The 26,570-nt window shown below is 42.4% G+C and overlaps 1 protein-coding gene and 1 pseudogene across 1 annotated transcript in view; one reads left to right on the top strand and one right to left on the bottom strand.

Moving 5' to 3' along the window:
- Positions 1-26,339, top strand: part of LOC115161803 (hypoxia-inducible factor 1-alpha) — a 37,766-nt gene extending 11,427 nt beyond the window's left edge. The window contains exons 4-15 of the mRNA XM_029712578.1: positions 6,386-6,543; positions 17,729-17,813; positions 18,139-18,454; positions 18,754-18,860; positions 19,048-19,195; positions 19,364-19,650; positions 19,807-19,994; positions 20,126-20,248; positions 22,830-23,095; positions 23,203-23,305; positions 23,431-23,536; positions 25,219-26,339. Coding sequence (XP_029568438.1) covers positions 6,386-6,543; positions 17,729-17,813; positions 18,139-18,454; positions 18,754-18,860; positions 19,048-19,195; positions 19,364-19,650; positions 19,807-19,994; positions 20,126-20,248; positions 22,830-23,095; positions 23,203-23,305; positions 23,431-23,536; positions 25,219-25,382 — 2,051 coding nt within the window. The 3' untranslated portion in view covers positions 25,383-26,339. The remainder of the gene's footprint in view (positions 1-6,385; positions 6,544-17,728; positions 17,814-18,138; positions 18,455-18,753; positions 18,861-19,047; positions 19,196-19,363; positions 19,651-19,806; positions 19,995-20,125; positions 20,249-22,829; positions 23,096-23,202; positions 23,306-23,430; positions 23,537-25,218) is intronic.
- On the bottom strand, positions 2,284-6,251 carry LOC115162695 (glyoxalase domain-containing protein 4 pseudogene; annotated as a pseudogene).
- Positions 26,340-26,570: the final 231 nt, after the last annotated feature.

Genomic DNA, 26,570 nt, shown 5'->3' with positions numbered 1-26,570 from the left:
CACTAGTGAGTTTGAGCATCTCATTTAGGATGCCATCAGGTCCGCAGGCTTTTTTAAATTTGAGAGCCTGAAGTTTCTTATAGAGCTCCTGGTCAGTAATTGGGGAGTCCAATGGGTTTTGATTGTCCTTTATAGCTTTTTCTAATCCATTCTCTCTCTCTCTCGGTCTGTTTCTTTCTCTCTCTCTCTCGGTCTGTTTCTTTCTCTCTCTCTCTCGGTCTGTTTCTCTCGGTCTGTTTCTCTCTCTCGGTCTCTCTCGGTCTGTTTCTCTCGGTCTGTTTCTCTCTCTCGGTCTCTCTCGGTCTGTTTCTCTCGGTCTGTTTCTCTCGGTCTGTTTCTCTCTCTCGGTCTCTCTCGGTCTCTCGGTCTGTTTCTCTCTCTCGGTCTCTCGGTCTGTTTCTCTCTCTCTCTCTCTCTCTCTCTCTCTCTCTCTCTCTCTCTCTCTCTCTCTCTCTCTCTCTCTCTCTCGGTTTCTCTCGGTTTCTCTCGGTTTCTCTCGGTTTCTCTCGGTTTCTCTCTGCTTGCTGGGAGTGTTTGGTGCATGCTAGGAATTGTATGAGCGAGTGTTGTCTGGAGTTACATTGCCTGTGTTTTCTTTCTTGTTTTTCTATGCATGATTAAGGTTCATTATTTTTCTTTTTGTGGTAGAATTAAGTATATTGTATTTCTTGGCACGGCTTTAGGTGCATTACTGAAGCCACTGTCACTATGGAGGACTTTCTGGTCGCCGTAGGAGAGAAGGTTGGCTATGAAAAATGTTGCTTATGCATCGCGGATGAATACATCGGTGGTGGGGTTTCTTAACTGACTTGCCTAGTTAAATAAAAGGTTAAATAAAATAAATTAATTAAATACTGCATGCTCAAAAAATGTTGAAATCATATTTTACAGTTGCTTAGAGAAAGAGATTGTTTAACAAGTAATAAAAAAATTCTCAAGAAAAGTAGGAGTCAAAATTGACACCTGTTTTTAATACAGCACCTCACCTTAGACTATTCATCCATACAGAATCCTTCCAGATCCATGATATCCTACGTCTGCGCTTATGGACTGCCCTCTTCAAATCAAACCACAGGTATTCAATTGGTTTCAAGCCCTGAGACGGCAATTGCAAAATGCTGATTTTGTGGCCAATTAACTATGTCTTTGTGGATTGTGATATGTGCTTGGTGTTACCGTCTGATAGATCTACAAGTGGCTAAGTTTCAGCCTCCAGGCAACCAGGTTTTTGGCTAAAATGTCCTGGTACTGGGTAAAAATCATGATGCCTTTGACATCAACAAGGAACCAGCACCAGTGGAAGCAAAATAGCCCCATAATATCAGATCCACCACCATATTTGACTGTAGGTATGAGGTACTTTTCTGCATGTTTGTTTTTCAATGCCAAACCCACCACTGGTGTGCGTGGCCAAAGTGCTCAATTTTCATGTCATTTGACTATAGCACCACCTGGACTTCGCTAAACGGCATTGGCACTTGGATTGGAAACGGTGCCCTAGTCAGATGACATGCAAATAGAGCTCTTTGGCCACACTCACCAGCGGTGGGTTTGGCATCGAAATGAGAATGCATAAGCAGAAAAGAACACCATACCTACAGTAAAATATGGTGGTGGAGCTTTGATGTTATGGGGCTATTTTGCTTCCACTGGTCCTGGGCCCGTGTTAACCCTTTAGACTTGTGGGAATTGGCCTATATGAATAGTAGGGATGGGCGATATGGCCAAAATATCACATCACTGTATTTTTCAAAATGTTCACAGTATGACGGTATTTGATGCTTTTGAATAATACAAATTGTAAATTTGCTTTATGAGTAGTGCGTGAACCTAGGTTGGCAACACATACATTTCTAAATGATTAAATGGGTCTTTCTCCATTCTGATTGTTTTATACTGTTCAATTAAACTTTAACCCCCTACAATTATTATTTTTTTTATAAAAACAATTCAGCATTTTCATCAATTGCTGCAATTCCACATTGTCACACAGTTCTGCAGGATATTGTCAGAAAAAATGTAAGCCTTATTTTTAACCAAATCTTGCAATTTAGATCAAAACACTAATTATTATAATTCTATAGTTAGAATATAATAGTAGGCACTTTGAACACATTGTTATTTGACATGAAAACCCTATGGGGAAAAAGAAGGGAGCGGGTACTGCAACATACACAGAAACACTAAAGGCTCCATTCACATAGGCAGCTCAATTGTGATATTTGTTCCCCTAATTGGTATTTTGTGTCTGGGAACCCACAACACAATAAACACAATAAACACTCAAACAACAAAGCAGATCTCATGGGCATCTGAATCAGCCCAAATTACCTACTGTAGCCTTCCCAGGGGTGTCCAGGCTAACTAAGATAGTAAGGATTTTATGGTTTCCCTTTGTCATCAAGGCTTCAAGATCTGCCAACTGCTCACGTGGACAGGAGAATGCTATCCGCCTGAAGGCTGTCCCATGATCTACTGTCCCAACAATGTTGTGAAGCTCTAGTTGACAGTGAGTGTCTGTGAATCCCATCAGCACAGTCTTCTCATTGCCCTTGTTCACCTTCATCCCCAGAAGGGAGGAGCAGCAGTGTATTGTGTTGATTTCTGCAGGTCAGTCCCCGCCAGACACACCTTCTGGACAGGATCATTGGGAGGCTGTTCTTTGTCCACCAGGTAGAAGCAATAACCTTCTGGGGCCTCAGCCAGATAGAGGCCTTTTCAAACCTCAGTGAGGGGCCAACCAAGCCGCTTAGCATTGCTGACAGCCTGGCTAGACTGCAAAGTCAAACCGAGGAAGTCATTGCCTAGGCGATATTCTCCCACTCCATAATTGTAGATCAGTTCAGCCACAAAGTCATCATCCTCTGGCCCCAAGCCGACCCTTGTCTTGCTCCATTTTCCATCATTAGGGCCCTTACAAGTTGCCTTACATCCTTCTTCAAACTCTGTGTGAAGCAAAATCTTCATGTCGAGCACATCTCGGTGAAAGGTGGCCGTTTTGCTTCCGTCACCCACTTTGAAAACGAAATACAAGGCTCGCCTCAAAGTCACTATGAGCCAAGTCAGATATATATATACACATACAATGCTCAGTTTGTCTACGTTGAATAACCTCTTATGGCTAGGGGGCAGTATTTTCACGGCCGGATAAAAAACGTACCCGATTTAATCTGATTATTACTCCTGCCCAGAAACTAGAATATGCATATAATTGTTTGATTTGGATAGAAAACACCCTAGAGTTTCTAAAACTGTTTGAATGGTGTCTGTGAGTATAACATAACTCATATGGCAGGCAAAAACCTGAGAAGATTCCAAACAGGAAGTGCCCTCTCTGACCATTTCTTGTCTTTCTGTAGCCTCTTTATGGAAAATAGAGGATCTCTGCTGTAACGTGACACTTTCTAAGGCTCCCATAGGCTCTCAGAAGGCGCCAGAACTGGGAATGATGACTCTGCAGTCCCTGGGCGAAAAACAGTAGGGGATTTGGAAAGTGGTCGATCTGAGAACAATGACACGGGTGCGCGCGTGCACGTGAAGACACCATTTTCTTCTTTCAGTGTTTGAACGGATACAACGTCTCCCGGTCGGAATATTATCGCTATTTTAAGAGAAAAATCGCATAAAAATTTATTTTAAACAGCGTTTGACATGCTTCGAAGTACGGTAATGGAATATTTTGCATTTTTTTGTCACGATAGGCGCCGGCGCGTCACCCTTCGGATAGTGTCTTGAACGCAAGAACAAAACTCCGCTATTTGGATATAACTATGGATTATTTGGAACCAAAACAACATTGGGTGTTGAAGTAGAAGTCCTCGGAGTGCATTCTGACGAAGAACAGCACATTTTTCTTATAGTAAATCTGAGTTTGGTGAGTGCCAAACTTGGTGGGTGTCAAAATAGCTAGCCCGGCCATCACGGGCTATCTACTCAGAATATTGCAAAATGTGCTTTCACCGAAAAGCTATTTTAAAATCGGACACCGCGATTGCATAAAGGAGTTCTGTATCTATAATTCTTAAAATAATTATGTTTTTTGTGAACGTTTATCGTGAGTAATTTAGTAAATTCACCGGAAGTTTTCGGTGTGTTTGCTAGTTCTGAACGTCACATGCTAATGTAAAAAGCTGGTTTTTGATATAAATATGAACTTGATTGAACAAAATTATTTCTGGCTGGGTACTCTCCTGACATAATCTAATGTTTTGCTTTCGTTGTAAAGCCTTTTTGAAATCGGACAATGTGGTTAGATAAAGGAGAGTCTTGTATTTAAAATGGTGTAAAATAGTCATATGTTTGAAAAATGGAAGTTTTTGGATTTTTGAAGAGTTTGTAATTCGCGCCACGCTCTATCATTGGATATTGGTGAGGCGTTCCGCTAGCGGAACATCTATATGTAAGAGGTTAACCTGTTATGGATAGGGGGCAGTATTTTCACGGCTGGATTAAAAACGTACCCGATTTAATCTGATTATTACTCCTGCCCAGAAACTAGAATATGCATAGAATTAGAAAACACTCCAAAGTTTCTAAAACTGTTTGAATGGTGTCTGTGAGTATAACAGAACTCATTTGGCAGGCCAAAACATGAGAAGATTCTGTTCAGGAAGTACCCTGTCTGACCATTTCTTTCCCTTCTTGATTCTCTCTATCCATTACAAAGGATCTCTGCTGTTACGTGACACTTCCTACGGCTTCCATGGGCCCTCAGAGCCCGGGAAAAAGCTGAATGACGTAATTCAAAGCCCTAGCTGAAACACACGAGCGCTTTTGCTAAGTGGTCTATCAGAGGACAAAGGGCTTCATGCTCGTGCCCGAGTCGACCCCGTGATTTATTTTCTTTCGGCTGTTTACCTAATTGCAGATTCCCGGTCGGAATATTATCGCATTTTTACGAGAAGAATGGCATAAAAATTGACTTTAAACAGCGGTTGACATGCTTCGAAGTACGGTAATGAAATATTTAGAAATCTTTTGTCACGAAATGCGCCATGCGCACGACCCTTATTTACCATTCGGATAGTGTCTAGAACGCACGAACAAAACGTCGCTGATGGAACATAACTATGGATTATTTTGGACCAAACCTACATTTTGTTATTGAAGTAGAAGTCCTGGGAGTGCATTCTGACGAAGAACATCAAAGGTAATCAAACATTTCTAATAGTAAATCTGATTTTGGTGAGTGCTAAACTTGGTGGGTGTCTAAATAGCTAGCCCTGTGATGCCGGGCTATCTACTGAGAATATTGTAAAATGTGCTTTCACCGAAAAGCTATTTTAAAATCGGACATATCGAGTGCATAGAGGAGTTCTGTATCTATAATTCTTAAAATAATTGTTATGTTTTTTATGAACATTTATCGTGAGTAATTTAGTAAATTCACCGGAGGTTTGCGGGGGGTATGCTAGTTCTGAACGTCACATGCTAATGTAAAAAAGCTGTTTTTTTTATATAAATATGAACTTGATTGAACAAAACATGCATGCATTGTATAACATAATGTCCTAGGGTTGTCATCTGATGAAGATCATCAAAGGTTAGTGCTGCATTTAGCTGTCTTCTGGGTTTTTGTGACATTATATGCTAGCTTGAAAAATGGGGGTCTGATTATTTCTGGCTGGGTACTCTGCTGACATAATCTAATGTTTTGCTTTCGCTGTAAAGCCTTTTTGAAATCGGACAGTGTGGTTAGATTAACGAGAGGCTTGTCTTTAAAATGCTGTAAAATAGTCATATGTTTGAAAAATTGAAGTTTTCGGATTTTAGAGGAATTTGTATTTCGCGCCACGCCCATCATTGGATATTGGAGCAGGTGTTCCGCTAGCGGAACATCTAGATGTAAGAGTTAAGAACAAATTATTTATTTACAATGACGGCGTACCCTGGCCACACCCGGACGACCCTGGGCCAATTGTGCGCAGCCCTATGGGACTCCCAATCATGGCCGGATGTGATAAAGCCTGGATAGCTCAGTATTACAATTATTTATTTTATACTGTCATTTTTGCTCATCTCTATCAAGGGTGTCAATAATTGGGCACTTTTTGACTGCGTTTAGACAGGCAGCCAATTCTTCTTATTTTTTCACTAATTCGTCTTTTGACCAATCAGATCAGCTCTGAAAAATATCTGATGTTATTGGTCAAAAGACCAATTAGTGGAACAAATATCAGAATTGGGCTGCCTATGTGAACGGAGCCTTTTAGTGTTTCTGTGTATGTTGCAGTACCCTGCCACACAAGCATGTGTGTTGGCTAGAAATCATATATCCTGCTTTTTTTCATGTCCCTGTGTCTGCCACGCGGTCCCTTCTGCTACCTCCCTCTCTCTTATTCTCTTTCTCACCCCCTCACCCCTCTCTCTCGCTCTCTTTTTCCAGATGATAAGACAGTAGTAGAGGAGCAGGAGAGTGAGATGGACTCCCAGCTGAATGTCTCCTATCTGAAGGCTCTGGAGGGCTTCCTCATGGTGCTGTCTGAAGACGGGGACATGATCTATCTCTCTGAGAATGTCAACAAGTACTTGGGTCTGGCACAGGTAGGTCTGGTGTCCCGTTAGAGACAGAACTGACTAGGATAGACCGATAAAGAATGCCCCAAAAATGTAAAGACTTGAGTAAAAGAGGGATACAAAGTATATTGAAAGCAGGTGCTTCCATACAGGGATGATTTGTGAGTTAATTGAGCAGTTAACATCCCATCATGCTTAGGGTCATGTATAAAAATGCTGGGCAGGCTATTTTGGCTACCATAGCTATGTCCCCATCGGATGACAATGCCCCCTTCCACAGGACACAAGTGGTCATGGAATGGTTTGATGAGCATGAAAACGATGTACACCATATGCCATGGCCATCTCCATAACCAGATCTCAACCAAATTGAACACTTACGGGAGATTCTGGAGCGGTGCCTGAGATAGCGTTTTCCATCAACAAAACATAGTGATGTAATTTCTTGTGGAAGAATGGTGTTAATCTCTCCAATAAAGTGCTAGACACTTGTAGAATCTATGCCAAGGTGCATTGAAGCTCTTCTGGCTCGTGGTGGCCCAACACCCTATTAAAGGGATAATCCACCGCCAGAAATACAATTATTTATATTCGTCAATTTGGTGAAAGCCTATGTTCTGTCAGTGGGTAAAATAAAACAATTCCCCATGATTTAAATTATAAGTGGTCCGTCTGTGAAAATCAGGATATTGTGTAGGATTGAGTCATAGCTACATAATTCTCATCACTAGATGGGGAAAAACACACGATATAAAACAATTACCTGCACTCCAGATCGCCAAATCAGCCAATAGATGGTATGGGAATACATGTCTTGAATACATCCATCCGTTTATATTGTCATGACAAAGAATATATATTTCGCTTAGGTGTGCTCACTCTAAATTGGTGTACCAAATTGTTCAACTCCGTTTCTCCTTCAAGTACCATGTCGCAATGTGCCCTGTGTCTGTGGGAAATGGAGATATATTACAGAATGGAGGCGATTGGAATCTACTTGGGCAATGAATGAAGAAACTCCCCACCCACTGACTGTCAACCCATTGCATTCATGTTGTCATGCTGTGTCACGCGGTTGCTAAGCTAAACGTAACCTTCCCAAAGTCAGGGTATGTGTTGAGAAACCTGCCTATTTTCCTCAAATGTACGTAATGTTACTATTCCAAAGTTATACGATATTTCAGAGAACAAGTTAATTATCTCACAAAATGCATTGTTCACGCCCTATTAACCCATTCACTCCTTGAAGGAGAGGTGTCCTTCTCCCAGAATCACCCAGAATGCCCTGCGCGGCCCATTGATGACTTATGGGAAACTTGTTAAAACGATTCTAATGGAGTTTCCCCATCTCCTCAAAAGTATCTGTGAGTAAGCAACGTTACTCTGCTCTCGCTCTGGGCAGAGATGCAGTTTATAGCTCAATGACCGAGACTAACTTCAAGTTGAACTCGGTAAGTAAGCCTCCTAAATTGATAGTGCAGTTTTATTTAGCCAATTTTGACAGCTAGCTAGCTATTTGACATGCTGATATTGACTCTGGTAGCTATGTGTTCTAGCTAGCCAGCCAGCCAGCCCAGAGAGAGAGAGCATTGCATTGTGTGCTTTGTAGTAGATTTGAGATGCAACAGATTAGAGGTCAACCGATTAATCGGAATGGCCGATTTTAATTAGGGCTGATTTCAAGTTTTCATAACAATCGGTAATCGGTATTTTTGGCCACCAATTTGCCTATTTTATTTTAAATTTTGTAATTTAATTTTTAATATTTACATTTTACTTTTTTTTTTACTAGGCAAGTCAGATTAAGAACGCATTCTTATTTTCAATGACGGCCTAGGAACGGGGGTTAACTGCCTTGTTCAGGGGGGATTCGGGGATTCGTTTTTGCAACCTTCCGGTTACTAGTCCAACGCTCTAACCACCTGCCTTACATTGCGCTCCACGAGGAGCCTGCATGGCAGGCTGACTACCTGTTACGCGAGGGCAGCAAGAAGCCAAGGTAAGTTGCTAGCTAGCATTAAACTTATCTTAGAAAAAACAATCAATCTTAACATAATCACTAGTTAACCTGTTGGGGCTAGGGGGGCAGTATTTGCACGGCCGGATAAAAAACGTACCCGATTTAATCTGGTTACTACTCCTGCCCAGTAACTAGAATATGCATATAATTATTGGCTTTGGATAGAAAACACCCTAAAGTTTCTAAAACTGTTTGAATGGTGTCTGTGAGTATAACAGAACTCATTTGGCAGGCCAAAACCTGAGAAGATTCCTTACAGGAAGTGGCCTGTCTGACCATTTCTTGCCCTCCGTGATCATCTCTAACAAAAACAGGGGATCTCTGGCATGACGTGACACTTCCTACGGCTCCCATAGGCTCTCAGAACCCGGGAAAAAGCTGAATGACGTAATTCCAGGCCCAGGCTGAAACACACTAGCGCGTTTGGCAAGTGCTCTATCAGAGGGCCATCAGACTGAGGCTCGTGCATGAGGGGATAGCATGCTTTTACTTTCACTCTCTTTGTAATAAAAAACGATTTCCCAGTCGGAATATTATCGCTTTTTTACGAGAAAAATGGCATAAAAATTGATTTTAAACAGCGGTTGACATGCTTCGAAGTACGGTAATGGAATATTTAGAATTTTTTTGTCACGAAATGCGTCGTGCTCGTAACCCTTATTTACCCTTTCGGATAGTGTCTTGAACGCACGAACAAAACGCCGCTATTTGGATATAACAATGGATTATTTGGGACCAAACCAACATTTGTTATTGAAGTAGAAGTCCTGGGAGTGCATTCTGACGAAGACAGCAAAGGTAATAACATTTTTCTTATAGTAAATCTGACTTTGGTGAGTGCTAAACTTGCTGGGTGTCTAAATAGCTAGCCCTGTGATGCCGGGCTATCTACTTAGAATATTGCAAAATGTGCTTTCACCGAAAAGCTATTTTAAAATCGGACACCTCGATTGCATAAAGGAGTTCTGTATCTATAATTCTTAAAGTAATTTCTTTTTTGTGAACGTTTATCGTGAGTAATTTAGTAAATTCACCGGAAGTGTTCGGTGGGAATGCTAGTCACATGCTAGTCACCTGCTAATGTAAAAAGCTGGTTTTTGATATAAATATGAACTTGATTGAACAGACATGCATGTATTGTATAACATAATGTCCTAAGATTGTCATCTGATGAAGATCATCAAAGGTTAGTGCTGCATTTAGCTGTGGTTTGGGTTTATGTGACATTATATGCTAGCTTGAAAAATGGGTGTCTGATTATTTATGGCTGGGTACTCTGCTGACATAATCTAATGTTTTGCTTTCGTTGTAAAGCCTTTTTGAAATCGGACAGTGTGGTTAGATTAACGAGAGTCTTGTCTTTAAAATGGTGTAAAATAGTCATATGTTTGAGAAATTGAAGTAATAGCATTTCTAAGGTATTTGAATAACGCAAGCGTCCCACCAAGCCCAGAGAGGTTAACTACACATGGTTGATATTACTAGTTTATCTAATGTGTCCTGCGTTGCATATAATCGATGCGGTGCCTGTTAATTTCTCATCGAATCACAGCCTACTTCGACAAACGGGTGATGATTTAACAAGCTCATTTGCGAAAAAGCAATGTCGTTGCACCAATGTACTTAACCATAAACATCAATGCCTTGTTTTAAGATCAATACAAGTATATATTTTTAAACCTGCATATTTATTTAATATTGCCTGCTAACATGAATTTGTGTCACTTCTCTTGCGTTGCGTGCAAGCAGTCAGGGTATATACAGCAGTTTGGGCCGCCCGGTCATTGCGAACTGTGTGAAGTCCATTTATTCCTAACAAAGGCCGTAATTAATTTGCCAGAATTGTACATAATTATGACATGACATTGAAGGTTGTGCAATGTAACAGGAATATTTAGACTTAGGGATGCCACCCGTTAGATAAAATACGGAACGGTTCCGTATTTCACTGAAATAATAAACGTTTTGTTTTCGTAATTATCGTTTCCAGATTCGACCATATTAATGACCAAAGGCTCGTATTTCTGTGTGTTATTATGTTATAATTAAGTCTATGATTTGATATTTGATAGAGCAGTCTGACTGAGCGATGGTAGGCAGCAGCAGTCTCGTAAGCATTCATTCAAACAGCACCTTCGTGCGTTTTGCCAGCAGCTCTTCGCAATTCTTCAAGCATTACGCTGTTTATGACACTCGCTCTGAGACTTGGGAGTGGTTATTCCCCCGTGCTCTACATGGGTAACGCTGCTTCGAGGGTGGCTGTTGTCGATGTGTTCCTGGTTCGATCCCAGGTTGGAGCGAGGAGAGGGACGGAAGCAATACTGTTACACTGGCAATACTAAAGTGCCTATAAGAACATCCAATAGTCAAAGGTATATGAAATACAAATCATATAGAGAGAAATAGTCCTATAATTCCTATAATAACTACAACCTAAAACTTCTTACCTGGGAATATTGAAGACTCATGTTAAAAGGAACCACCAGCTTTCATATGTTCTCATGTTCTGAGCAAGGAACTTAAACGTTAGCTTTTTTACATGGCACATATTGCACTTTTACTTTCTTCTCCAACACTTTGTCTTTGCATTATTTAAACCAAATTGAACATGTTTCATTATTTATTTGAGGCTAAATTGATAGTATTGATGTATTATATTAACTTAAAATAAGTGTTCATTCAGCATTGTTGTAATTGTCATTATAAATATATAAAAAAATTGGCCGATTAATCGGTATCGGATTTTTGGGGGGTCCGCCAATAATCGGCATCGGCGTTGAAAAATCATAATCGGTCGACCTCTACAACAGATTTCCAAAATGGATTTTCACATGTTTCTACCAACCTTGTTATAACTACGAAATTAAACATTTGTTCCCAAAACTTGTTTTCACATATTAGTATCATTTAACACTATTTAACATTGTTAATCATTGGAATTTGTGATTTGGGGCTGGATTATCCCTTTAAGACACTTTTTATGTTGGTATTTCCTTTATTTTTGAACTTACCTGTATTTGTGATTGACCAGCTTGATTCGGTCTTTATGTAGCAAAATGTGATTTTTTTTTTACATTGTATAAAAGTAGAGACTCAGAGCTACAAAATGGTATATCATTCACTACAGTTGAGGAACAATTGGAAAGTAATTCTGTTTTGAAAGTTGAATAACTTGTAACCTCACTTTTGAGAAAATGGCCTTTTGAATGTTTTTGTATACCTACTGGAGAGCTCTTTGTCTACACCCATTCAGCATCGTTCACAACCTCTTAACTTTAGCCCCACCCAGCTGTTTTAAGGATTCACATGTGAGGCCATGTACTAAACAACACAAAAATGTCAAGACTAAAGCCTGGTTTATAGTATGGGTGTGTTTGTAAATTCAATCTGATGTGCCAAAGTGTGCTCAGAGTGTGCCCTGGGCGTTCGTAAACAAACTCAGAGCGTTGTCAGATTGTCAGTTATGTAAATTCAGAGCGTTTCGCTCTCGGAGCGTTCGGTGCGCACACTGGATGCTCTGGCCGAGGAGTAGGGTTGATCCGAGCGTTCTGACCTAACAGCAGTCAAGCACCCAAGCTAACGTTGGCTAGCTTGCTAGCTACTTTCATACACAAATGAGGGAACAGCTCACTCTGACCATTTTACTTGCTCTAGCAGAGCTGGTTAGGCTGTCTTTATGTTATCCAGAGCGTTGCTGACTGCTGCTGGCAACAATTTAATTACGCTTTTTTCTTACACTTTTATTCCCCAACCTTTAATGACACCGGCCATATTCAACGGGTTAGCGTTCGTAAACTCGTCAGTTATTCTGCGCTCTGGCACAGTCAGACGAGTGCTCTGAAATCGGAGTAGATATCCAGAGCGAATTTACCAGCTACGTCTATCAACAGTTATCACAGTGACATCATGAAAAATTCTATTTAAATGGTTAATTTCATAGTGGAGTCTTTGGTTTAGACTAGAGGTCGACCGATTATGATTTTCCAACGCTGATACTGATTTATTGGAGGATCAAAAAAAGCTGATACCGAATTGAACCCTGTGGCACCGCCATAGACTGCCAGAGGTCCAGACAACAGGCCCTCCGATTTGACACACTGAACTCTGAGAAGTAGTTGGTGAACCAGGCGAGGCAGTCATTTGAGAAACCAAGGCTGTTGAGTCTGCCGATAAGAATGTGGTGATTGACGGAGTCGAAAGCCTTAGCCAGGTCGATGAATAAAGCTGCACAGTATTGCCTTTTATCGATGGCAGTTATGATATCGTTTAGGACCTTGAGTGTGGCTGAGGTGCACCCTTGACCAGCTCAGAAACCAGATTGCATAGCGGAGAAGGTACGGCAGGATTCGAAATGGTTGGTGATCTGTTTGTTAACTTGGCTTTTGAAGACCTTAGAAAGGCAGGGTAGGATAGATATAGGTCTGTAGCAGTTTGGGTCAAGTGTCTCCCCCTTTGAAGAGGGGGATGACCGCGGCAGCTTTCCAATCTTTGGGGATCTCAGATGATACGAAAGAGAGGTTGAACAGGCTGGTAATAGGAGTTGCAACAATTTTGGCGGATAATTTTAGAAAGTGAGGGTCCAGATTGTCTAGCCCGGCTGATTTGTAGGGTTCCAGATTTTACAGCTCTTTCAGAACATCAGCTATCTGGATTTGGGTGAAGGAGAAATGGGGGAGGCTTTGGCAAGTTGCTGTGGGGGGTGCGGTGCTGTTGACCGGGGTAGGGATAGCCAGGTGGAAAGCAGGGCCAGCCGTAGAGAAATGCTTATTGAAATTCTCAATTATCGTAGATTTATCGGTGGTGACAGTGTTTCCTAGCCTCAGTGCAGTGGGCAGCTGGGAGGAGGTGCTCTTATTCTCCATGGACTTTACAGTGTCCCAGAACTTTTTGGAGTTTGTGCTACTGGATTCAAATTTCTGTTTGAAAAAGCTAGCCTTTGCTTTCCTAACTGCCTGTGTATATTGGTTCCTCATTTCCCTGAAAAGTTGCATATCGCGGGGGCTATTCGATGCTAATGCAGTATGCCACAGGATGTTTTTGTGCTGGTCAAGGGTAGTCAGGTCTGGAGTGAACCAAGGGCTATATCTGTTCCTGGTTCTACATTTTTTGAATGGGGCATGCTTATTTAAGATGGTGAGGAAAGCACTTTTAAATAATAACCAGGCATCCTCTACTGACGGAATGAGGTCAACATCCTTCCAGGATACCCGAGCCAGGTCGATTAGAAAGGCCTGCTCGCTGAAGTGTTTTAGAGAGCGTTTGACAGTGATGAGGGGTGGTCGTTTGACCGCAGACCCCTTACGGACGCAGGCAATGAAGCAGTGATCACTGAGATCCTGGTTGAAGACAGCAGAGGTGTATTTGGAAATGGCTCTGAGATACAAATAATATTACTACACAGATCATACATGTAACGTTAGCTCGTGAGCCAGGCAGATAAATTACTTTCTGACAAAATTAGAAATGTGTAACATCTGAAAAGTCTAGCTACAGTGAGGGAAAAAGTACTTGATCCCCTGCTGATTTTGTATGTTTGCCCACTGACAAAGAAATGATCAATCTATAATTTTAATGGTAGGTTTATTTGAATAGTGAGAGACAGAATAACAACAAAAAAATCCAGAAAAACGCATGTCAAAAATGTTCTAAATTGATTTGCATTATAATTAGGGAAATAAGTATTTGACACCCTATCAAATTAGAAAGATTTCTGGCTCCCAGGTGTCTTTTATACAGGTAACGAGCTGAGATTAGGATCACACTCTTAAAGGGAGTGCTCCTAATCTCACCTTGTTACCTGTATAAAAGACACCTGTCCACAGAAGCAATCAATCAGATTCTAAACTCTCCACCATGGCCAAGACCAAAGAGCTCTCCAAGGATGTCAGGGACAAGATTGTAGACCTACACAAAGCTGGAATGGGCTACAGGACCATCGCCAAGCAGCTTGGTGATAAGGTTACAACAGTTGGTACGATTATTCGCAAATGGAAGAAACACAAAAGAACTGTCAATCTCCCTCGGCCTGGGGCTCCATGCAAGGTCTCACCTCGTGGAGTTGCAATGATCATGAGAACGGTGAGGAATCAGCCCAGAACTACACGGGAGGATCTTGTCAATGATCTCAAGGCAGCTGGGACCATAGTCACCAAGAAAACAATTGTTAACACACTACGCCGTGAAGGACTGAAATCCTGCAGCGCCCGCAAGGTCCCCCCTGCTCAAGAAAGCACATATGCATGCCCGTCTGAAGTTTGCCAATGAACATCTGAATGATTCAGAGGACAACTGGGTGAAAGTGTTGTGGTCAGATGAGACCAAATTGGAGCTCTTTGGCATCAACTCGCCGTGTTTGGAGGAGGAGGAATGCTGCCTATGACCCCAAGAACACCATCCCCACCGTCAAACATGGAGGTGGAAACATTATGCTTTGGGGGTGTTTTTCTGCTAAGGGGACAGGACAACTTCACAGCATCAAAGGGACGATGGACTGGGCCATGTACCGTCAAATCTTGGGTGAGAACCTCCTTCCCTCAGCCAAGGCATTGAAAATGGGTCGTGGATAGGTATTCCAGTATGACAATGACCCAAAACACACGGCCAAGTCAACAAAGGAGTGGCTCAAGAAGAAGCACATTAACCTCTCTAGGGCAGGCGGGACGAAATCGTCCCACCTACGTAACAGCCAGTTGAATCCTGTGGCGCGATTTTCAAATACGTTAGAAATGCTATTACTTCAATTTCTCAAACATATGACTATTTTACAGCTATTTAAAGACAAGACTCTCGTTAATCTAACCACACTGTCCGATTTCAAAAAGGCTTTACAACGAAAGCAAAACATTAGATTATGTCAGCAGAGTACCCAACCAGAAATAATCAGACACCCATTTTTCAAGCTAGCATATAATGTCACAAAAACCCATAAAACAGCTAAATGCAGCACTACCCTTTGATGATCTTCATCAGATGACACACCTAGGACATTATGTTATACAATACATGCATGTTTTGTTCAATCAAGTTCATATTTATATCAAAAAACAGCTTTTTACATTAGCATGTGACGTTCAGAACTAGCATACCCCCCGCAAACTTCCGATGAATTTACTAACAATTTACTAAATTACTCACGATAAACGTTCACAAAAAGCATAACAATTATTTTAAGAATTATAGATACAGAACTCCTCTATGCAATCCATATGTCCGATTTTAAAATTGCTTTTCGGTGAAAGCACATTTTGCAATATTCTCAGTAGATACAAGGCTAGCTATTTAGACACCCAGCAAGTTTAGCACTCACCAAAGTCAGATTTACTATTAGAAAAGTTTGATTACCTTTCCTGTTCTTCGTCAGAATGCACTCCCAGGACTTCTACTTCAATAACAAATCTAGGTTTGGTCCAAAATAATCCATAGTTATGTTCCAACAGAGACGTTTTGTTCGTGCGTTCAAGACACTATCCCAATGGTAAATAACGGTCGTGACAAAAGATTTCTAAATATTTCATTACCGTACTTCGAAGCATGTCAACCGCTGTTTAAAATCAATTTTTATGCCATTTTTCTCGTAAAAAAGCGATAATATTCCGACCGGGAATCTGCAATTAGGTAAACAGCCGAAAGAAAATACAGCACGGGGTCGAATCGGGCACGCGCCTAATTCCTTTGTCCTCTTATCGGCCACTTGGCAAAGGCGATTATGTGTTTCAGCCTGGGGCTGCCTCGTCATCGTTCAACTTTTTCCCGGGCTCTGAGAGCCTATGGAAGCCGTAGGAAGTGTCACGTTACAGCTAAGATCCCCACTCTTCAATAAACAGAAACAAGAAGAACGACTCCTTGTCAGACAGGCCACTTCCTGCATGAAACCTTCTCAGGTTTTTGCCTGCCATATGAGTTCTGTTATACTCACAGACACTATTCAAACAGTTTTAGAAACTTTAGGGTGTTTTCTATCCAAAGCCAATAATTATATGCATATTCTAGTTACTGGGCAGGAGTAGTAACCAGATTAAATCGGGTACGTTTTTTATCCGGCCGTGTAAATACTGCCCCCTACCCCCAACAGGTTAAGGTCCTGGAGTGGCCTAGCCAGTCTCCAAACCTTAATCCCATAGAAAATCTGTGGAGGGAGCTGAAGGTTCGAGTTGCCAAACGTCAGCCTCGAAACCTTAATGACTTGGAGAAGATCTGCAAAGAGGAGTGGGACAAAATCCCTCCTGAGATGTGTGCAAACCTGGTGGCCAACTACAAGAAACGTCGGACCTCTGATTGCCAATAAGGGTTTTGCGACCAAGTACTAAGTCATGTTTTGCAGAGGGGTCAAATACTTATTTCCCTCATTAAAATGCAAATCATTTTATAACATTTTTTACATCTTTTTCTGGATTTTTTTGTTGTTATTCTGTCTCTCACTGTTCAAATAAACCTACCATTAAAATTATAGACTGATCATTTCTTTGTCAGTGGGCAAACGTACAAAATCAGCAGGGGATCAAATTATTTTTTCCCTCACTGTAGCTACATATCTTACCCGTATACATGGATGGACGCTTCTCCCTCTCTGTCACGGATGCCATGGTTGCCTTAGTTTGAATATGTAATCCGGAGACAGGTGTTTTATACAACAGCCGTGTGTTTTCTTTTCGACTCTGTCTGCATATTTGCACTCAAACGTGTTGTTGTCATACTCGAATTCCACCGTGCATCCCACTAATTTCAAAACTCGATCCTTTAGAAAGTGGAGAACAACACCTTTGCAGTTCTACTACATGATTTCTTTCAAAAAAGTTGCGCCTTAGATAGGATTACCAACACGTACTGACCAGCTCATATTACAGACAGAAGCATGGTACATGGCCCACCCATTATCTCAGCCAATATTGGCTAGTGGGAAGGTTCCTGTCTTTCTGTGGCATAACCAACTCGGCTCGTAACTTAACAATATCATTTGTATTTACAGATGGCATACAAGTTTGTTATTAAGGCACATGAAAGTTCACGTTCGAGAAGGCATTTCTGACAAAAAGCGCATTTTGATTTCAAAAAAAGTTTACGTTCAAATGGCTCTCCTGTGAAGTAGTAACGGACGACATATGCCTAGTTTCCTGAAATGAGTCACATTTGCTGTTCTTTCCTTGCCATGAATATGTTATTTCTAAACATCCTTCCTCTTCTGTCCATGTGCAGTTTGACCTGACAGGACTTAGTGTGTTTGAGTACACACACCCCTGTGACCACGAGGAGCTAAGGGAGATCCTGGTACACAGAACAGGTGAGACCCACCCCTGTGAAAACACACTCAAACTAAAGGTTCCTACTGAGAATAGACTCTGCTACACACAGCACTCTGGAATATCAGTGTAACAAGTAGTGTGGGGCTCAATTTAGCAGCTCCAAGCAAAAGTCGGAGCCTGTCAGAACTAGTTATCCTTTCCCACGCCCTGAGGTCAGGGTGATTAGTGGGCTACTGTCTTTTCCCTTGGTATTCACTCTGCTTCACTGGCACCGTTCCTTTTTTGCACATCACACCAACACTAAATGTAATTGTTTATTTCTTAACCTCAGTCTCACCTTCTCTCTCTACTCTGCCTGTTCAGGGACCTCTAAAAAGTCCAAGGGACCAAACACAGAGCGTAGCTTCTTCCTGCGGATGAAATGTACCCTCACCAGCAGGGGGCGCACTGTCAATGTCAAATCAGCCACCTGGAAGGTTCTCCACTGCTCAGGCCATGTGCGAGTCCATGAAGCCCCAGCTGAGCAGAACCCCTGTGGGCACAAGGACCCACCCGTGTCCTACCTGGTGCTGGTCTGTGACCCCATCCCCCACCCCTCCAACATCAAGGCGCCGTTGGACACCAAGACCTTCCTCAGCCGCCACACACTGGACATGAAGTTCACCTATTGTGACGAGAGGTGAAACTGAGACCTACCATTCCGCTGACTGCAGCAGCAGCATGAATAATTTAGTAGAAGAATACTGAATCTAACACGAAGCTTTACTCAATATAAGAATAGGGGCTATTGTTGTAAGAATATATGTTGCGTTAGATTTTTTCCTTAAAGTTAAATGACTTGTATTCACACAAAGATGTGATTTATAATAATAGGTGGCTCCTGAATGTAGTGCCACAGAGCCACCTTGTGTCCAATAGGTTGAATGACACTCCAGTAAGCAGCAGGATAAACCTGTCCCCTAACTCTGTGTTGTCCAGGATCACTGAGCTGATGGGCTATGATCCAGAGGACCTGTTAAATCGCTCTGTGTATGAGTACTACCATGCCTTGGACTCAGACCACCTCATTAAGACCCATCACAACTGTAAGCATCCCCACATAAATATGACAATGCAAAGGTATTCCCCGTTAAAGCAGACACGTAGTCTGAAAATGCCCAATGCTTGGCAATATACTTCAGTACGTCATATAATGTTGGAGTACTAGGTAGCTACTTGCAGTCTCTCTTTCCTCTTCTCTAACCCTTTTCTTCTTTCTTTGGCTCTCGCCAGTGTTTGTTAAGGGCCAGGTGAGCACAGGCCAGTACCGCATGCTGGCTAAGATAGGTGGCTTTGTGTGGGTGGAGACTCAGGCCACTGTTATCTACAACAACAAGAACTCCCAGCCCCAGTGTGTTGTCTCTGTCAACTTTGTGCTCAGGTACTGTCATGGTCTACATAGTGTGTTAGAGGATAGTTTGATCAGGGGTTTAAACTGTCTGGTGGACTGACTCCACTGGGTTCTGACTCAACCAATCAATCAGATTTTCCCTTTGTAAGGTGGAGTAAGACATGATATGTAACTGTTTTTGTCTCCCTCTTGCTCCAGTGGCATTGAGGAGAAGATGGTGCTGTCTCTGGAGCAGACTGAGGACATGAGGTCTGTAAAGAAGGAGCTGGTGGAGGAGGAAGAAGAGGACGAGGGCTCAGAGGCAGAGGTGTCCCCTGTATTCCTGAAGGAGGAGAAGGTGGATGTGATTAAGCTGTTCACCCAGGCAATGGAGCCCCTGTCGCTGGCCAGCCTGTACGACAGACTGAAGGAGGAACCAGAGGCCCTCAACCTTCTGGCCCCTGCCGTAGGAGACACCATCATCTCCCTGGACTTCAGCAGCCCCGGTCAGTACCCTGCCCTGCCTGGAGCTTTGGGTGATAGTTACTTTTTAATGGAAGATTAACTTTATAATGGAAGATGAACTTTATAATTAGTGATAAAGTCACGCTTTACTTTACTAACCCAAACTCATTCTGACCCCCTCTTTACTGTCCCTGCAGACTCTGACATCCTGCTGAAGGAGGTGCCTCTCTACAACGATGTGATGCTGCCCTCCACCAGTGACAAGGTGGCCCTGCCTCACTCTATGCAGCCCCCCAGTGAGCAGCCCCTGATCCCCAGCGCCTCAGTGGACACCAAGGCAGGTCCAGACTCCTTCAGCACCCCAGGCAGCCACAGCTCAACTGAGGTGAGCAGGGATACCACGTCCAGACGGACCACTTTTAAAACTGCCCGTCAGGAACGCAATGCAAAGTTGCCATGTCAAAAATACTTCTGTTCACAAATACTAGTTTTTAACCAATGTAATGTTCTCTGCAGCCTGACATCCCACTGAACTTCTGTTTTCCAATGGACTCTGACATCAGTGCTGCGCTTAAACTGGACCTGGTGGAAAGACTGTTTGCCATCGCCACAGAGCCCAAGACACCTTTCACCTCACAGGTACGGTACCTACAGTGCATTCAGAAAGTATTCAGACCCCTTGAAATTTCCCACATTTTGTTACGTTAGTCTTGTTCTAAAATGGATTAAATAAAATATTTTCCTCATCAATCTTCACAGAATACCCCATAATGACAAAGTGAAAACAGGTTTTTAGACATTTTTGCAAATGTATTAAAAATAAAAACATACCCTTTATTTACATACAGTTGAAGTCGGAAGTTTACATACACTTGTGGTGTATGGTTAATTTATTGTGGTGGTTAATTTCTGTATTACCAAATGAGGAGAGAGACAAACTTCACACACCAGTCAGAGTTATACTTAAACTACATCTTTAATAATAAGAGCTTTGCAATAGCAATGACTTTCAACGATTCCCTATTTCTAATGAACCGTTGATAGTGACAGCACAATGGCTACTGAGATCTTTTATAGCAAAGATCCACCCCCCTAGTCGACATAACAAACCACAGATATTAGGCACAGTTCACAAAGGAAGACTTTATAATGAGAAAGGAGTATCCCGTAGCCAGATAGCATTCACTATAAATGATCGTTCAGTTTGGTCCCTAAGACGAGGTTCTAATCTCGTTCCTGGTACTTCATAGCACAAAAACACCAACTCATCCAATGGCATAACTCAATTGTCAACTCTAGATACTCCCATTTCAAGTAAAACTCCTTCTTGACCTCTCTCCTGGACAAGCTCACTAAGGGGAGTGAGCCTCTAGGTCATACACTATCCCAGGATAAGTGCAACATCAGAGGACATACAATGGTTCCATACACTGCCATACACCTCCCCCCAATGCCAAAGGAGGGAGTGACTTGCGCACAGACATTGTGGAGACAAGTAATTGGTTCCCCATTAATCACGCCATCCCTTCACATGGTTTAAGAATAGGTAAAGACACATTCACATATGAAGACAATGTTCCATCCTGTCCTCTTCCCTTTCTGATATTCTGCATAGCACCAGAGACATGTAAAAGACAAGCCTGACCTCTCCCCTCTCTGGGCCCCAAGTGACTGAGCCCCAGCTGAGGGAAGAAGTGCAACTGCCAACACCAGAGTCCAAAGGGATACATTCTAATAACAAGTATATCACATAAGCATATTATGCAGATGACATCTTAATTATCTATGTTGCCCAACTAATTCTGATTAATCCGCCACAGTCATTAAAACTTGTTTTTCAACCACTCCACAAATTTCTTGGCAGATTATTTCACTTATAATTCACTGTATCACTATTCCAGTGGGTCAGAAGTTTACATTCACTAAGTTGACTGTGCCTTTTAAACAGCTTGGACAATTCCCGAAAATGATGTCATTGCTTTAGAAGCTTCTGATAGGCTAATTGACATCATTTGAGTCAATTGGAGGTGTACCTGTGGATGTATTTCAAGGCCTACCTTCAAACTCAGTGCCTCTTTGCTTGACATCAGGGGAAAATGTAAAGAAATCAGCCGAGACCTCCACAAGTCTGGTTCATCCTTGGGAGCAATTTCCAAACGCCTGAAGGTACCACGTTTATCTGTACAAACAATAGTGCGGAAGTATAAACACCATGGGACCACGCAGCCGTTATACTGCTCAGGAAGGAGACGCGTTCTGTCTCCTAGAGATTAATGTACTTTGGTGCGAGAAGTGCAAATCCATCCCACAACAGCAAAGGACCTTGTGAAGATGTAGGAGGAAACAGGTACAAAAGTATCTATATCCACAGTAAAACGAGTCCTATATCAACATAACCTGAAAGGCCACTCAGCAAGGAAGAAGCCACTGCTCCAAAACCTCCATGAAAAAAACAGACTACGCTTTGCAACTGCACATGGGGACAAAGGTAATACTTTTTGGTGAAATGTCCTCTGGTATGATGAAACAAAAATAGAGCTGTTTGGCCATAATGACCCTCGTTATGTTTGGAGGGAAAAAGTGGGAGCCGAAGAACACCATCCCAACCGTGAAGCACGGGGGTGGCAGCATCATGTTGTGGGGGTGCTTTGCTGCAGGAGGGTCAGGTGCACTTCACAAAATAGATGGCATCATGAGGGAGGACAATTACGTGGATATATTGAAGCAACATCTCAAGACATCAGTCAGGAAGTTAAAGCTTGGTCGCAAATGGGTCTTCCAAATGGACAATGACCCCAAAGCATACTTCCAAAGTTGTGGCCAAATGGCTTAAGGACAACAGTCAAGGTATTGGAGTGGCCATCACAAAGCCCTGACCTCAATCCTATAGAAAATCTGTGGCCAGAACTGAAAAAGCGTGTGGTCACCAGAAAAATGTCACGAGCTTGGGTTACACACTATCAGTAGCTGGAGGAGGTAGTGAAAAATATAAGGAAGAGACTGGGGTGGCAGTGGGACGCGTCCATCTTGGTACAATGGTGAATCTAAATGAAACGAGAATCAGCTGTTGTGTGGTTTAAATACTGTAGGCGGAGATGTAATTGATGTGATTCCATTCCACCACTTCCCTGAACTTGCTTGGATTCTAAACGTCTTTTAAAGGATATGACTTGATTCATGTAAAGTCTGATCTGACATATGTTTTTGTTTCCCCCTGTAGGGCATGGAGGACCTGGATCTGGAGATGTTGGCTCCATACATCCCCATGGATGATGACTTCCAGCTGCGCACCCTGTCCCCAGAGGAGCCCCTGTCATGTGGCCCAGCCCAACCTCTGGAGAGCTCTCCTCTGTGCTCTCCTCTGCACCTCACCCAGGATGTCCACAGCTACACTGATTCCACCTTTAGTGCCCCAAGCAGCCGGACAGCTTCCCCAGCCCCGGAGCTGGCTGCTAGCCCTTGCCCTGCCTCCTTACTCACCATGAGGTAAGTCCCACCACATACACACACTCCTTCCAACTTACCCTTTCCTCAAAACTAAAGCATATCAGTGTTTTCTGACTGCTGACATGGTGTGTGACTCTGTGCTCTAGGGCGCCTCAGATGGACATAGAGATCTACCTCAGGACACTGGCCACCCAGAACTCACAGCGCAAGAGAAAGTTGGCTCTGTATCAGGCTGTCGGAATAGTAAATGTGTGTAGGACCTTTAGAAATGTTTTTATCACATTATACATATAAAAAAAAAAACATTTAGCAGAGATATTCTGTTTGATAACATCTGGCATATTGAGGGCTAATTTGAATGTTGTTTTTCTTAGGGGGCATTGCTCCAGGACCCTCCTGGGCCGGGTAAAAAGCTCAAGGTGTCTGAGCTGGGCAGCTCTGAGGCTCCCTCCAACAGGACCATACTGCTCCTACCTACAGGTAGTTAGTCCTGGAATGCACAACAGCCAAGGCCTGACATTAAACTTATGCCTTTGGAAAGTATTCACACCCCTTGACTTTTTCCACATTTTGTTACGTTACAGCCTTAATCTAAAATGGATGAAATAAAATAAAAATACTCAGCAGTCTACACACAATACCCCATAATGACAAAGCAAAAACAGGTTTTTAGAAATGTTTGCAGAAACAGGAATACCTTATTTACATAAGTATTCAGACCCTTTACTTTGAGACTCGAAATTGAGCTCAGGCACATCCTGTTTCCATTGATCATCCTTGAGATGTTTCTACAACTTGATTGGAGTCCACCTGTTGTAAATTCAATTGATTTGACATGATTTGGAAAGGCACACACCTGTCTGTATAAGGTCTCAGTTGACAGTGCATGTCAGAGCAAAAACCATGACATGAGGTCGAAGGAATTGTCCGTAGAGCTCCAAGACAGGATTGTGTCGAGGCACAGACCTGGGGAAAGGTACCAAAACATTTCTGCAGCATTGAAATGCCTCAAGAACACAGTGGCCTCCATCATTCTTAAATGGAAGTAGTTTGGAACCAACAAGATTCTTCCTAGAGCTGGCTGCCCAGCCAAACTGAGCAATCTGGGCAGAAGGGCCTTGGTCAGGGAAGTGACCAAGAACCCGATGGTCACTCTGACAGAGCTCTAGAGTTCCTCTATGGAGATGGGAGAACCTTCCAGAAGGACAACCATCTCTGCAGCACTCTACCAATCAGGCCTTTATGGTAGTGTGGCCAGACGGGAGCCACTCTTCAGTAAAAGGCACATGACAGACTGCTTGGAATTTGCCAAAAGGCACCTTAAAGACTCTGACCATGAGATAAGATTCTCTGGTCTGATGAAACCAAGATTGAGCTCTTTGGCCTGAATGCCAAGCGTCACGTCTGGAGGAAACCTGGCACCATCCCTACGGTGAAGCATGGTGGTGGCAGCATCATGCTGTGGGGATGTTTTTCAGTGTCAGGGACTGGGAGACTAGTCAGGATCGAGAGAAAGATGAACAGAGCAAAGTACAGAGAGGTACTTTGACAAAAACCTGCTCCAGAGCGCTCAAGACCTCAGACTGGGGTGAAGGTTCACCTTCCAGCAGGACAAAGACCCTAAGCACACCGCCAAGACAACACAAGACTGGCTTCGGGGACAAGTCTCTGAATGTCCTTGAGTGGCCCGGTCAGAGCCCAGACTTGAACCCGATCGAACATCTCTGGAGAGACTTGAAAATAGCTGTGCAGCAACGCTCCCCATCCAAACTGACAGAGCTTGAGAGGATCTGCCGAGAAGAATGGGAGAAACTCTGTAATCGCTGCCAAAGGTGCTTCAACCAAGTACTGAGTAAAGGGTCTGAATACTTATGTAAATTTTGATATTTCAGTTTATTTTTTTATTAGCCCCCAAAAATATGTTTGAAATGTTTTTGCTTTGTCATTATGGGGTAGTGTGTGTGTGTGTGTGTGTGTGTGTGTGTGTGTGTGTGTGTGTATTGAGGGAAAAAAGATGTAATCAATTTTAGAATAAGTCTGTTACCTAACAAAATGTGGAAAAAGTTAAGAGGTCTGAATACTTTCTGAAGGCACTCTGTTTTAAATAGCATTTACATGAAAAAATGACACTAGTGTCCCTTATATTCTCTTGTTTCTCTTAGACCTGGCAAGCTGCCTGCTTGGCATCTCCTTGGAGGGCAGCGGCTCGCCCTTCACCCTTCCACAGCTGACCCGGTATGACTGTGAGGTTAATGCCCCCGTGGTGGGTCGCCAGCACCTGCTGCAGGGCGAGGATCTGCTGTGTGCCCTGGACCAAGTCAACTGAGTCAATGCTTAGCCTGCCCCCCGCTGGACCAGACTAGACACTACAGCTTCTCACTCACTCCCTGTCCCCACCCTCTGCCACTTTATTTGTCTCTGTGTGAGTTTGATATTATACTTTTGCTGCGGCCGTCTGCATCCACCAAGTGATCTCTGCAGCGTTTCACCTTGATGAACGTCATACAGAGTTGGTGTAAGGGATGTGGTAGTGTTTGCAGGTAGAGGCACGTAATTGTTTCTTTCTCGGGAGTCTGACAGCACACGTATGGCACCTCCATGAATGGCTCTGTTTGGTCTCCATGGAAACCGGCCGCGCTACTGCCAGCACTGTATTGTAAGCTTTAATCGCACAATTTATATATTTTTTTAAATATACGATTACCAGCAATATATATATTACGGCTTTTTAAAGTCATTTTAATGGAATTTCAACCATTTTATTGAACTTTTTCCTCTGTATTCTTATGTCGAGTACAACAATAGTATATGGTCCAGAAGGCTGAGTTCATTGTTTCATTGGATGTTATATCCCCATTACTGGTTACCAGTATTTTAGGCATAAGTGTGTGTTTGTTACTGTGCATTGACCAGGGGAACTTTCCGAGATGGCTTAAAGCCTTGTCATGAGTAATAAAATACACGTGGAAAGGTATAATTGGAAGTAAATCCAGTGTTTGTTTTTAACAATGGAGAATTCGCCACTCAGTTTGATCATGTATTTCATATTTTTAGTCGAGACTCAAACACTTAATTTAGAATTTAGTGACGTGTATCATATGATCATCATTTTACCAGTATAATTATCTCATCATTAGGAGCAAGCAAGTGTTATGCTTACATACCTGTTTTGTCTGTTTTATGGCATTGGTCCACATACTGTAGTGCTGTCATGCTTCCTGTTGCTGTGTAAAATAAAACTGGAAAAAATAATCATTGCCTTAATTAAAATATATATATATTCTGTGTCATGTCATGGAATATTGTGGTATCAATATAAACATGAATTCTTCACTCCAACAGAAGAATCCTGCAGTCAAATTACAATTATATAACAAGGGCAAAACTCTATTTGATTGGTACATACACAAATGTTGACACACTCCCCTCCATACAGTGCATTCAGAAAGTATTCAGTCTATTTCCAAATTTTGTTACGTTACAGCCTTATTCTAAAATTGATTAAATAGTTTTT

The sequence above is a fragment of the Salmo trutta genome, chromosome 25, assembly GCF_901001165.1.
Source record: "Salmo trutta chromosome 25, fSalTru1.1, whole genome shotgun sequence".
NCBI classification, from domain to species: Eukaryota; Metazoa; Chordata; class Actinopteri; order Salmoniformes; family Salmonidae; genus Salmo; species Salmo trutta.
This window is presented reverse-complemented; position numbering and strand designations above follow the sequence as displayed.